The sequence below is a fragment of the Eurosta solidaginis genome, chromosome 4, assembly GCF_040869045.1.
Source record: "Eurosta solidaginis isolate ZX-2024a chromosome 4, ASM4086904v1, whole genome shotgun sequence".
NCBI lineage: Eukaryota > Metazoa > Arthropoda > Insecta > Diptera > Tephritidae > Eurosta > Eurosta solidaginis.
In genome coordinates, this window is record NC_090322.1 from 6,789,606 (window position 1) to 6,803,931 (window position 14,326).

The 14,326-nt window shown below is 38.3% G+C and overlaps 3 protein-coding genes across 6 annotated transcripts in view; 1 reads left to right on the forward strand and 2 right to left on the reverse strand.

Moving 5' to 3' along the window:
• LOC137248905 (ceramide synthase) overlaps nt 1–14,326 on the forward strand; it is a 209,594-nt gene that overhangs the window by 160,217 nt on the left and 35,051 nt on the right. The window lies entirely within an intron of this gene.
• LOC137248906 (uncharacterized) lies at nt 1,243–4,227 on the reverse strand. Its single transcript, XM_067779887.1, has 2 exons — nt 2,046–4,227; nt 1,243–1,840 (listed from the first exon to the last, which is right to left on the reverse strand). Exon 1 carries the CDS (start codon nt 4,031–4,033, stop codon nt 2,858–2,860), a length of 1,176 nt encoding a protein of 391 aa, XP_067635988.1. The 5' UTR covers nt 4,034–4,227; the 3' UTR covers nt 1,243–1,840; nt 2,046–2,857.
• LOC137248901 (nucleolar protein dao-5-like) lies at nt 6,593–11,498 on the reverse strand. The gene is made up of 2 exons (XM_067779879.1): nt 9,943–11,498; nt 6,593–9,883 (listed from the first exon to the last, which is right to left on the reverse strand). The coding sequence occupies exons 1-2, from the start codon at nt 11,435–11,437 to the stop codon at nt 7,578–7,580; spliced, it is 3,801 nt and encodes a 1,266-aa protein (XP_067635980.1). The 5' UTR covers nt 11,438–11,498; the 3' UTR covers nt 6,593–7,577.

The following is a 14,326-nucleotide window of genomic DNA, read 5'->3' on the forward strand; positions in this document are numbered from 1 at the left end:
GTAGCTTATCACAGAGAAGGATATGGTTGACTGAGTCAAATGCCTTGGAGAAATCCAAAAGACACAGAAGCGTCAAGTGACCCTGGTCAAACTCCTGACGGATGTCATCGAGAACTTTCGTGACAGCAGTCGAGCAAGAGTGAGCTTCTCTAAAACCCGATTGAAATGGACTGAGGAGATTATTTTTCTCAATAAAAGCTATAATTTGATTCGCCATAAGTATCTCAGCTACCTTAGACAGGCCAGTCAGAATACTTATGGGTCTGAATTCACAGGGCTCAGAAGTCCCAGGATTCTTTGGGAGCGGGATAACAATTGCTTCTTTCCATGCAGAAGGGAAAGTCGAAGTAGTGAAACAGTGGTTTATAAGGTGAGTGATGCAGCGTAAGATATTAGGTAGGATAAATTTAATAAATTTAAGTGGAATGCCATCAGAACCTATTGCGTTTGATTTGATACCATAAACACATTTAGCTACTTCGAGTTCCCCAACCGACACGAATTGAAACTTAGGTAAGGATGATAATATGGACAAGGAATCTAAAGGTAGAGGACAAGGGGTAGCAGAGGAGTTGGATGAAACAAAAAAAGAATTGAGAAGGTTAGGGTCTAGAGAACAAGAGGCTTCCGAGGATGGCCGTACGCCTAACCGCTTTAAATTAGACCATAACTGTTTGGGAGGCAAATCAGTGTTAAGTTTGCCACAGTAAAATTTCTTTTTAGCCAGTAGAACAGAGATTGAAGCTTTGTTCCGAGTGAGTGTAGGAGTGATATAGCTGTCAGATCTAGAACCAGCAAGTGGCTTAAGCCCTCGGAAGCTTCTAGTATTTGCCAAGAGGACGGAGTTATTTTATAACACAGGTCCTGGTTTTTCATAGGGCTTTTCAGTTTGGTCGTTAAAACAAACTTCTGGTAACACTACGGACTCATTCAGTCTATGTGAGGTCCTCAAGGACCGGCCAGTTAAACCTAACCTATATAGTAAAGTGGTCTGAAAGAAGACAGACTTTGGTGCTTGGCAACTCTGTTGAATAAAACAGTAATGATTAAAACAACCAGTACTTCCACAACTTGAGGGACTCTTATCGATGATTGGTACACTTCTCCCTGAACAAGATCTAAAGGCTATATCAATCCCTAAATCCAGGAATCGCCGAGTGGAAAATCCTCGTAAAACATAACTTTAACCTCAAAACAAATAAGTAAACAAACAAAATTTATCATTACGAACTTTAATTGATCTTGAAATTTAAATTTACATATTTCTGCGGACCATAAACTACAACTGACAAAATTAACATAGAAACTACCTCACTAAGAGACGTAACTATAGTTTAGTCGCCTATGAAATGTAGTTAAATGTTAATTTTGACAATCCAATCCATGAAATAATTTATATCTGGAGCGTATACAGCAGTTTTATACCATTTCTTCTTTGCATTACGCTGAATTTACCGTTAAATTTCACCAATCTATTGTGAGTTAGTGTTAGAAGTTACTTTGCACCTTCTGTTTGACTCGATAACTACCCTAGCCAAGTGCTTGGTCTTAGGTTCAACCTGCATAACGTACTTTGTTTTCTGAACCATCGTATAGCACCACTTAGCTTTAAAGTTTCTGTTAATGGTCATCTAAGATTTGAGGCATTTCAATTCCGCTTTCTGCTTGAAGAATATCTGTTTCCGATTTCTTTTGCTTCTTCCAATTGCCAGTTAAACAACTAGCCGTTGGATTCTGTTGGAATTTCTCACGAATGCAATAACATGGCACAAAGTATGGTTTCTTTGAATACTTTTGTCACATTTTTTGCGCGTTTTGAAATTCTTTTTGATTTCACTTCCTGTAAAGATATAATACGTTTTATAAATCGTCGCTCCGAATGAAAACTAGCAAAATTTAAATTAACATGGTAGACCAAAACTTTTCATTTGTTTGCGTGTTAGTTTTCGGATAACGAAACGTGTTAGCCTTTCATGTGACCGACGATATGATATCATATATATATGTTTGTTTAGATGTCTAATTTTCTGATTTATTTGTCTTACCATCATTTCTGTAAGGTAGATCTGACGTCGTCCATATTTTAGTTGGTAACTTTTGCGCGTCCTCGCCCAAAGACTTTCGATTATTAGAAACTTGGTGTTCTTGTTTTGATTCCTTTAACAGCACTGTAGTGTTATTCTTGCTTGATGTTTTGATTGCTGCTGTTTCCGCGTACAAAGATCCTGTATTATTCGAGATTGGTTTTTCTAACTCCGGTTTGATGAGTAGTTCTGTGGTTTCGTTAAAGATTTGTTCTTCTAAATTATTCTTCGGCTTTTGTGTTTCACAAAAATCGCCTTCACAACACCAGCTATCAATGGTATATCCACTTGTCATTTTGGAACGGGCGACTCTTTTAAAATTCACCTTCAGAAACCTCCAGCAAGCGCGGTCTGTTATTTTCTTGGTATTTGAATACTGTAAGCGCGTTTCTTGATTACTTTTAAATTTTTTGGAATTTGAACGCAACGAAATATATATAGAACTGTCTGAATGACTTATCTTTCTTTTAACTTTGTTTTGCTCATTTAGTACTGCAACCTCATACATCCACGATAGCAGCAATCCATCTCTTTCCACTTGCTTTCTACCATACATGGCTGCAACAGTTGCTTTATCATTGTCGTGGTACTTAACTTTATAATATCTACAACTTTCCGCGTCACCGCTTTGTAGATCAATTGTAAAAATTTCGGACGTAAACTCGCAAGTTGTATGCCTTTGTTTAAATAACGTGGCATCGTTTTTCGTATATCTGCAGTCATAGTGCTGGAATAAATCATAAGAATATTGGCTATATATTGTGTGATTTGATTTATCCTCTGTTGGTGGACGTTTTTTTTTTTTTAGAGCCGCAACAACCAGTGTCATTTTTATCTGGCTGTGGTTGGGCCTGCTGCTCTACCTGTTTGCGCATATTTTTTTGTGCTATATCGCGCGTATAGGTTGCTCTCAATTTTGCAAGCTGCTCTAGTTCCTCCGATGTCCAGGGGCATTCTCTTGGTAGCACCGCATGTCTGTTGGATGCTGAGGATGCGTCTGATGATTTTCGTGTGGGTTTGTAAGCATCATCCTCATCATCGGACTTCGCTCGTCCACCACAACAACCACCGCCTGATTTTTTCTTTTTCTGCTTGCTCTTACTTCCCTCTTTTTTACGCTGACGATTTGCACTTTCCTGTGGATAGTCGCTGCTACTACTGTGCGGGCGCGGTCTTGGTCTTCTGCTAGTATGTTCTGTGTCCTTGCGTGCCTTATGTATTGTCGCTGGTGTTTCTTCTTGTGTATGTGTGGACTCATCACTAGAGCTTCCTGGGCACTTTTCGAGGTCCTTCTGACCTTTTTGTTTGCCTTTTTGGCTTTCCTCTTTCTTTTTATTGTTGACTGTTGATGGGCGCTGTCTCGGATGTGTTGTATATATTGATTTAAGTTCTTTGTATCGTTTTGCTTCCTCGCGCGTCTTAAATCTGCAATTCCGATGTACTATCGTAATTTGGGTTCTTTCTTTGTTCTCATTACTATCTTCCTTTCCATTACTTTTGCGCGACGCACTATTATCTTTCTTATCCCTTGTCATTTCCTTCTTATCCCTCGATTTTGGTTGTTCATTCTTTGTGTTTTTGCTTTTGGTTGCCGCTTTTTCACTTTTTTGTTTACTCTGTGAACCTTTCTCTTTGGGCTTTTTGTTCTTGGAGCCGCCACAACAACCCTTAGTTTGCGATTCCTCCGTTTGTGGTTCCTCCTCGTATTCTTCTTCCATATCAACCTGTGAGTAAACCTTTGCTAATCTCTGCAGCTCTCTTTGTACCCTTTCGTCGCGCAGCAGCTGACATTCGCAATCGCAAAGATCCATTTGCGATTCGCGCATTTCCGTCGCATGCGGATTAAACCATATTTCGCGCACCTCCTTGTCTTTCTTTTTTTCTCGGACCCCATTGCCTTTGAGACTCGATTTTCGTTGCGAATCGCGTCGTTTATCGGCTGAAAGCATTTTGCGAGTTCACAAGAATTAGGAAACGGGGTTACGTTTGGTTTTCATACAAGCTTTACAGGAATAAGTTGGTTTTTTGTCAAGTTCTTGTTGCCTTTCTTTACAAAAACATCATATACAAATGTTTGGTTGATTGGAATATTTTTAACCTTTTTTTCTTGGCAAAACAAAGAAAATTTGTAATGTTTACAAAAATTTTGAAAAATATTCGTTGAAAACTAAAATAATTAAAAAAACAAGTGATGCCGAGTTAAAATATTTTCACTCTTCCCAGTAGAACCACTCGTCTATATCGAAGTGAATTTCAAAAAAGCCTCTGAGAGTTTATCATATCTTCTGGTAGAATCTGAGAACTGCTTCGTCTGTCATCCATAATGTCTATAGCATGTTACGCATGAGACTGGAGAAAGCGGCTAAACAAGAAGAACTACCAAATTGATAACTTAGCATATGAAAATCAGACTCAACGGGTTCAATACTAAGCGATTATCCGGCACAGACCGTATCGTCAGTTTTTGACTTCCGGACAGAATATAAAGAATACTTTAAGGTGGGAAAGTAGAATGTGAAGTGACAACAGGGATGACTTAAAAATTGAAATCAGCACTGAAGCTGTACTATGCTTGAATTATAAGGAAACGCTTTGGAAAAAACGGCCAGCAAATCTGGGTATCGAATAAGACAGCAGATAAGACCATCAGCAAAGGTTTCGAATTGGTTATATGCGTGACCAACAACTGCCTATGACCAATCGTTCCCGAGATGGTCGGGCCCGGTCGGATCGGTACCGGAACGTACCGGATCTGCATCCGGCAAAGGACCATCAACTCGATAACACTCCCCAAGGCCTTCGGGGAGTGTCCTAATCGCTACAACAACAACAATAACAACCTTCTTGGACAATCTACTAAAGAAAATTAAAAACTACAATATTAGGCCAATGAACTTGTTTTGAACAAAGTGGAATGATTGTGAAATCGCAGGTCGCTATGGACACGTTAAAAATCTTATTCGATATTCAGATTTAGCGAACCAAAGAGCTTTCGAAAAGTATTAGCTCATTTCTGGTCTGAACTTTTTTTAAATTTTGCTGGCCTCTGTAATTTTTACATAGACTTTGTCCTGCCCGAAAATTAGTTTGACTGGATTCAAAAAGCTAGCTTCGCTTCCGCTCTTTCCTCTTATACCATCCGCCATTTTTCTTATTCTTCTCTCTTTCTTTACGTATCTTTCTACCTCTCCGTCTTTTCCCTCTAGCTTCCTCTTCTTCTCCCTCATCCTCTACATTTATCCCTATCTCTCCATCTTCGTCCAACTCTATCTCAGTCTCTCTTTTTCTTCTCCTTAGCTTTTCTTGTTCTTGTCTATCACTTGTTTCCAGTCCAAGTCCAAATCCAAGTTCCAAACCCAGTTATAAAAAAAGCCTTGCCTTAGAAAAAAAGGGGTGGATCACCCTTACCTTTTAGAGGTATGAAAAATAGATGTTGGCCGATTCTCAGACTTACTCAATATGCTCACAAAATTTCATGAATATCGGTCGAGCCGTTTTGAAGGAGTTCAACCACAAACACTGTGACAAGATAATTTTATATATAAGATAGCAGACCCGGCAGACGTTGTTCTGTCCTAACTTTGGCCTAGCTGCATAACTTTTAAGAACTTTTTATCACTTACTCTCCCTCTCTCTCCCTTTTCTTTATCCTTTCATTCGCTCCAATCTTCAACTCTTTCTCGTCCTCCGTCTTTTTCATACCTTCTTTTCTCTCTTGCTCCCTCTCCTCCCTCCCTCGCTTCATCTATCCCTATCTTCGTCTAACTCTATCTCTTTCTCATGCCCGTTCTCAGTCCCAGCTCCCTCGTTTTTCTTCTCCCCAGTTCTTTTTATTCCTCTCCATCTTGTCTTCCCAGTCCCAAAGTGTTGTTTGTATTTTGAACGCTGTTTTGAACGGCGTTTCGAAGAAGGTGAACCACGAACACTGTGACACGAAAATTGTATGTAGAAGATGTATCTCTCTCGGTCTCTTTTTCCCTGTGCGACTCTCATCTTACATTACTGTTATTGTTTGAAGAATTTTACCATCAATATTTATGGACAAAACTAACACTAGACACGTCTTTATTAACGATACTGACAATTTCAAACCTAATCCTTTCACGCTTCCGTAAGCTGCAGTTGACAGATTAAGCCCAAAATAGATGTGCCGAAGTTCTGTGCTAAGAGATTTTTTAACATACTGGTTTACACTACAAGGAAGACATGGGTCGCTGCATGGCATGCAGAGCGTTGCATTACCTTTACAAACCAAACTGCTGAGCAGAACCAGTGTTGGGCAACGAAAAAGCCAAACAATCACGAATAAGCTGAAAACAAAACGGAAAGTCGTTTCTATTGTCTTGTGTATTTAAGTTAGGCGTTTTGTTCAAAACGTTATGTTTTTGTTTTGACATAATATCCGGTGTCATTGACTGTTCAGAATTACTTGGGCAGTTTACTTTCAATGTCCCTAACAGAGCTCACCGGTTCCACAATACATTCCGCGTTGAAGTGCTGCGTTCGAATTACTTCAGTTTCGCACCTCTTCTAAGAGGTATTGTAGAATTTAATCGCCTATCAAGAAGCCTTGATCTGGACTTTGCCATGCCAGGGTCTTTGTTTAAGGCACGCATTGAGTCTTATTACTTATCTCAGTAAACCTCATTTTTAAATTGTTAAACTAGTACTAAGTTAACCTGTAATCTAGTCAGTAAGGTTGTTACCATTTGACTTAATAAATATATATGAAATATGAAAAATATTTTTATTTACATATCATTAAATATTTGACTTCAGTAGCTTCATGGAACTGCCAAATAAATACCACAGCACATGTGTCTGAAACAAAAGAGCAGCAGCAAAGCTAACAGCGCTGCATGTAGAACTTCCACACATCTATTTTGAGCTTTAGCATAAAAGCTACATTAAACAAATAGTAGGCATGGTGCACTAAATTTACTTTATCATAATCACTAAAAATTTAGTGGTTGTGAAAATATGTTTCATTACCACTTAGCACCATTTTTACCATCTTCAGTTAGTCACTTATTCATAAGTTATCAAAAATTATCGTTTTCTCCATGCTAACTAGAACTTCGCGTCTCAACTAAGTACAAGAAAAACGTGCGAACAAAAGTTAGCTGTTTGGCTAGATTTCGTCTATTCACAATAGATTTTCTTTCGATTTGTTCTACAAAATATTCACAATTAACGATTTAACCGGAGGTTGGTCACCCTGCGTCGGTGAAAACGAAAATGTCACTTGAAGCTATCTAAAAGATGTCTCTACTCAGGGTAAAATCTAACTTAACTAAAGATAGTGAAAACGGTCTTACATCCTTTTTAGTGTTAGCGAAATAAAAATTTAGTGCACTTTGCCCAAGTATGATCTTACATGAAATTTTTCACATCTTAGTCACCTATAAAATTATTATTAGTATTATATTATTTTTTACTATCTAATCGGTGACCATAAAATTCTTTCTGCTGTGGCGCCATGTCAGTTTTCTCCTAGCATTTCTTCTTTGCGTTGCTACTCAATATAAAGTTATATTTGATAGGCGCCAAAGCAGCACCTCTCCTGTGCGGTTTTCCCAGCACATATTGTGGCTCGTAAATCTGTTTGATTTCCGAGTCGCTGGTGGCGTGGCTTGACTTTGTCTCATTTTCTTTGTTATTTTTACTTTTGCTTTCTGATTTTGATTCCTTTTCATTCTTATGGATTTTTTCATTCAGATTTTTTGATTTCTCTCCACTATATGAACTATCTTTGGATTTAGTTGATTTTGTTTCGTGCGCTTTATTTTGTTTATTTGGTTCGTTTTCCTTTTCTTTTTGTTTCGATTCTGTATCACTTACGTTTTTATCTTTTTTTGTTTCTGTTGCTTGCTGTGGATCGCACACATCCTTCACTCGTTTTTTGCACTCATTATTCGCGTATTCTGCGCATTCGTAGCGATGCATTGCTATGTTTTCGATTTCGTTATAGAGCATATCGCAGTATGAAAGGTCTGTTGGTTTCGTTTCAGAGTGCTCCCTGTCTCTAGATCTCTCTCTTTGCTGGTCTCTTTGCTTATCTTTGAACGTATCTCTTTCCTTTGTATCTTCTTTACTTGCACTTGTGCAACACGAGCAAAATGATGACTCAGAAGCTTTAGTTTTTGGTGCCGCTGTTTTCTTCTTTTCTACGCTTAAGTCTTTCTTCTTCGCGCCCTTTTTGTCCGGTGATTCACAACATGAACAAAAAGAAGTTTTGGAAGCTTTTTCAGTTTTTATAGCAGACTTTTTTGGTTTCGGTGGTGGCTTTGGTTTTGGCTTTGACTTTTGGTCATCTAATTTTTCAGGTTTCTCCCTTTTACCACCGCCACAACATGTTGTTTCGTATGATTTCTTTGGTTTTAGCTGGTTTTTAGAAGAATTCGATTTTTTTGACTTGTCTTCAAGCTTTTCTTGGCTTTTAGGTTTAGGAGTTTGCTTTGTATCCTTTTTACCGAACGTACAGCAAGACGTAGATGCATTGGACGGTGTCTTTTCTTGCTTTTTCGGTTTTGTGGGCTTATCTTTGGAACTTTTAGTCTTATCTTTTTTACAAAATGAGCAGCATTCTGTTGTCGTTTTGAATGGTTTCTTTTCTGTTTTTTGCGGGTTTTGGAGCTTTGGAGGCGTCTCTTCGGGTTTTATAGGCTTCTCTTTCGCATTTTTTGTTTTATCATTTTTGAAAAACGCACAGCATTCTGTTGTCGTTTTGGATGGCTTGCTTTCAACTTTTTCTGGACTCGAGGTCTTTGGCGGCTTCTGTTTGGGCTTTTCTGCAGTTTTTGGTTTGTCGCTTTTGCAAATCGGACAACATGACGTCGTCGTTTTAGATGGTTTCTTTTTTGCTTCTGCACCTGTAGGCTTCAGAGGTTTCTCTTTGTGCTTTTCAACAGCCTTAGGCTTATCGCTTTTACCAATCGGACAACACGACGTCGTCGTTTTAGATGGTTTCTTGTTTCCTTCTTCACCTGTAAGCTTCGGAGGAGGTTTCTCTTTGGGCTTTTCTACAGCTTTTGTTTTTGATGGTTTCTTTTTCGGTTCTTCACCTGTAGGCTTCGGAGGTTCCTCTTTGGGCTTTTCTATAGCTTTTGGTTTGTCACCTTTGCCAATTGGACAACACGACGTCGTTTTAGATGGTTTCTTTTTTGCTTCTTCACCTGTAGGCTTCGGAGGTTTCTCTTTGGGCTTTTCAACAGTCTTAGGCTTATCGCTTTTACCAATCGTACAACACGATGTCGTCGTTTTAGATGGTTTCTTTTTTGTTTCTTCATCTGTAGGCTTCTCTTTGGGCTTTTCTACAGCTTTTGTTTTTGATGGTTTCTTTTTCGCTTCTTCACCTGTAGGCTTCGGAGGTTTCTCTTTGGGCTTTTCTACAGTTTTTGGTTTGTCGCCTTTGCCAATTGGACAACACGATGTCGTTTTAGATGGTTTCTTTTTTGCTTCTTCATCTGTAGGCTTCGGAGGTTTCTGTTTGGGCTTTTCTACAGCTTTAGGTTTGTCGCCCTTGCCAATGGGACAACACGACGTCGTCGTTTTAGATGGTTTCTTTTTTGCTTCTTCAACTGTAGGCTTAGGAGGTCTTTCTTCTTTTTTCGGCTTATCAGACTTTTCAAGCTTCTCTTTCTTTTTACCAATGGGACAACATGAGCTAGACTTTTTCTTTGGTTCTTTTTGCGCACTTTCCTGACTTTTAGTTTTCGATAATTTCTTTTTGGAATCATCCATTTTTTTTGGCTTATCCTTTTTACCAATCGGACAGCATGACGATGGCTCTTTGTGAACTGTAAGCAGTGTGAGCATTTATAAGTAGTTTTTGAACGGAAATTTTCAAATCTCTTACCATCTGATGTGGAGGAAGTCTTCTTAGCTAGTTTTGGAGTTTCCATAGGCTTTTGATTCGATTTTCTTTCCGGTTCCGGTTTCTTTTTCATCTTATTTTTGTCCTTCCGCCTAAAGCAAGAGCAACACGTTGGTTTCTCTGAGTCGGAGTCCTCCGGCAATTCTACTCGTTTTTTGACTTCTCTATCATGCTTTGGTGTTGTTTTACTCGTTCTATACACAGAACTGTCAGATCGACTTTTGCCACTTTTCACATTCTTTTTGCGCTCGTTATCCTTTTTTTCTTTCAGCACTTTTACTTTGTCATCTAATTCTGCAGATCTACTCTTTTTTGGTTCGTCATCCCTTTTTTGTTTTATCAATTTTACTTTGTCACAAGCGGATCCATTTTCAAGCCATGAATATTTGTCGGCTGGATAATCTTTCAGCTCAGAACTACGTCCATCTTGCGCACTTACACTGGGCGGCGGACACTCAACTGTTGTTTGCGCTTCTCTACAAGGAGTGAAAGAGATTTCCATACCCTTGCAGGGTTTATATTCAAACTGTTCAGAAATTTGTTCACAAGGACATTGGCTTGTTGGCTGCGTGCGATATGCACCACCCTCGTATGAAGATCGTTCCTTCCTTTTAAAACTTGTGCCAGTCTCTCTTGCGTATGGCGATGTTGCTGCTTCATTTTGTTGTGATTCTGCTGCACCTCTTGTATATAATGTCATCAATATTCGCAGTTGCTCCAATTCTTCGCGCGTCAGCGCACATTCAGGCTGCACAGTTGTATTTTTGGCAGCCGGTTTATAAATCTCAAATGCACTTTGCTTTTTATCATCGTTAGATTTCGCGCTGCCGCCACAACAAAAGAAAATCGATCGTTTGGACTTTTTCTTACTTCTCATGCGCTCTTCTTCAACTTGGCGCGAATTGACTTTGGTTAACTTTTCACTTCGTTCACGTGCTGCATCGTCTCTTGAACTACCTGGGCGGCTTTGGAAGTCGTCTTCTTTTGACTCATTTTCTGTTTTTGGCTGACGAGGCTTCGGCCTGGTCGTATATATCGATTTAAGTTCTTTATACCGTTTCAGCTCTTCATACGTTTCGAATCTACGACATGCTGCACGTCTCCGTTTTTTTTCCTTATTTTCATGACTTTTAGTGGAAGGGCTCCTTTCCCTTGACTTGCTTCTAGTTATGCTTTTATCATCTTCTTTCTGCTTGATTTGTGTACGCTTCTCTTTGGACTTTTTGTGCTTTGAACCACCACAGCAACCTGTACTTTTCGCTTTTTCCTCGTTCTCGTCCTCGTATTCTACGGCTGTCGCTTTCTGGCACTTACAATCGAAAGCTTCCAAATCGGTTTTCGAATCGCGCATCGTCTCCGCACGCGGTTTTTTCCATATTTGGCGCATTTCTTTCCTATTTTTCTTTTGATCATTTCCATCATTATGTTTGCGATTTGATTTCGTTTGTGTTGTGTGTTCTTTAGCAGTCATGCGCATTTTGGGCAATCACCAGGCGACGCTCCAGCTCCAAAATTTTCTAAAATTTGCTATTTTGCTGTTTTAATTTGTCTTACTATATTAAAATTTTGATATACTAAAGTTTTGTCTAGCATTGTTTTGATATTTTTTTTCGAAACATTGGGAACAGACGTTAAACATATTTTTGAGTGTTTTTTTTAGATAGCACTTGTATTACACTGACGAAAGTTCGAGGTTCAAATACCAAGAATTGTTGGCAGAATCTCATCGGGCTGAAACACGGAAATCTCGAAGATTTTGAGATTTAATAATTAAGGTGTAAAGTTTTAATGTTAAAAATATATAATTATGTACAATATGGAATTTTTTTGTCGCAGACGAAGAAGCCTAATTATCGTTAAAGGTTACAATGAACTTATAAAGTGTTATATTTCTTTACAGTCAATTTATTTTTTACTTTTTAGTTAATTTTATTAACCAATAACAAAAGCTTATTTTTAAAGTTTTTTTTCTTTAATTTTATTTTTTACTTTTTAGTTCGTTTTATTAACAAGTAATAGAAGCTTGTTCTTAGAAAAGCTTCTTTCTTACATTTAATTTAAATATGAATTTTTTTTAATTTTTAGTAGGATAAAATATTGTTTAAATTAGTTATGTAATCTTAACTTACTTATTTGTAACCTTTCGCATCCTATCCATTTCTTTTAATGCATCAACATTACAAGGTTTCTTCGAAGTCAACTTTGAACAGTTAAGTTCTTCTATTCGAGTGTTAACTAACTTAAAATCATATTTTATTGTGAGTTTGCCTATGTCGCGTTCAGTTTACAACTACTTATTGCAGATCTCTGCTCTGTTCCATCGCCAAAAATCTGTAAAACAAAATCAAGTCCGCAGAAAAGTATGCAACAAAAAGTATGCAACATTTAGCGATAACAGCTGTAAAAGTATATTTGGATGGTAATCGATTTAATTTAATTTCAATACGACGCGTTGCGTCTTTTTCAAAGTGTAGACAGGATATATCTTATGTTAGCTGCAGTTCTTAAAACATATATGGTTGACAGTATATCTTAAGTTAGCTGCAATTCTAAAGCATATATGGCTGACAGCGGTTGAACGTACTGACTGTGGCAAGGTTGCATTTAGGCCTACCCTACTGGGCACGACTTAGGTAAAGCAATGTTTTGCTTATTTCATAGGGACCCTTGTACTTGGGGATACATTTTTTATTAGTCCCCGCAGTGGTGTCTACATTTTTCATGACTACGTAATCTCCCACCTTGAAAATTTTCGCTGGGTCGCTATGTTTTAGAAAATACTTTTGACTATACTCCTGAGACTTTTCAATAGATTGTAATGATTTTTCCCTAAGTCTGGTGGTTCAGTTGCACCCTCCTTTTCTTGTAAGTGTTCTATCAGTTCATCGATGATTCTACCCCTCTGTTCCACTCCAAACAATAACGTACTTGGTGATTCTTTGGTTGACGAGTGAACATAATTATTAATAGCATACTCCACCTCAACCAGTTTGCTCATCCAATCCAAGTGACCTATTGGTTCGGTAAGTTTCGCCAGCATTGCCTTTAACACTCTGTTCACCCTCTCCACCTGTCCGTTCGCTTGTGACGAAGCGACTGCAACCTTCACATCCTGCACATTATTATTAATTAGAAACTCTGAAAATTCTTTAGACGTGAAGCATATTCCCCGATCACTTATGATGCGCCGGGGTCGACTATAGCTATCGAAGTACCTTTGCAAAGATGCGCAAACCTCTTTCGTACTTGTGGTTTTTACTGCATATAATTTAGTAAACTTCGTGAAACTGTCTACAACTACTAAAATGTGTTTCCTAACTGTGCGAATTGAGGGAAGTGGTCCAAAGTGGTCTATGTGTACTGTATCGAAAGGAACTGGTTCTAGGAATGTTATACAAGTTATGCTCGTTAGATCGGGCCGCCGGTGAGAATACTATGCAGTTAACACAATTTCGGATGTAGTTTTTGACCTTTTTTCTAAGCTTTGGAAACCAGTAATTCTTTTCCAGCTCATATACTGTCTTGTCAACGCCCATATGCCCAATTTTTTCATACATTAATCGGATTATATTGGTTTCCATATCTATAGGTACATATAGCTAAAGGCCATCTTTAAGCTCGTAGTTCTGCACTGGGCCATTCTGTAATCTTTCCCTTAACGTTTTTATCGTATTATCTCTATTTTGAGTGATCTGTATATTTAAGTCGGTATTATTTACTTCAGAGCTGACTAGATGGCATCGGCTTAAAGCATCGACATGGCCCATTGACCAGCCACTACGATGCTTTATTTTAAAGTTAAAGTTTTCGAAATGGAACACCCATCTGGCAATACGTTGGTTCATTTGCTTCTTATCCATTGCCTGAGCGAGAGCTATGCAATCAGTGACTATGACAAAGGCAATTCCCTTTAATTCGGTTAAAATCTTTCTATTGAATAAACAATAGCTAAAATTTCTAACTCAAAGCTGTATAGTTTTGACTCTGACTCTGAAGCTGTTTTAGAAAAATATGACACGGGATGAAATTTTCCATCCTCTTGTTTTTGCATAAGCACAGCTCCAAATCCTATCTTACTGGCATCAGAGTGTAGCTCAGTGTCTGTACTGGGGTTGTAAATAGCCAATACCGGAGCTGACATTAAACAACTTCTGAGAGACTCGAAGGCTTTATCACACAGATCACAAAAATTAAAGGAATTATTCTTTTTGAGCAGATTAGTTAAAGGCTTTGCGATTGAAGAAAAGGACGGAACAAATTTCCTAAAATAAGAAAACAGACCGAGACACTGTTGAAGCTGTTTGAAGTTTCGTGGCTTTGGGAAATTCTTTATTTTCTCAATATGTATATCGTTTGGTCGGATGCC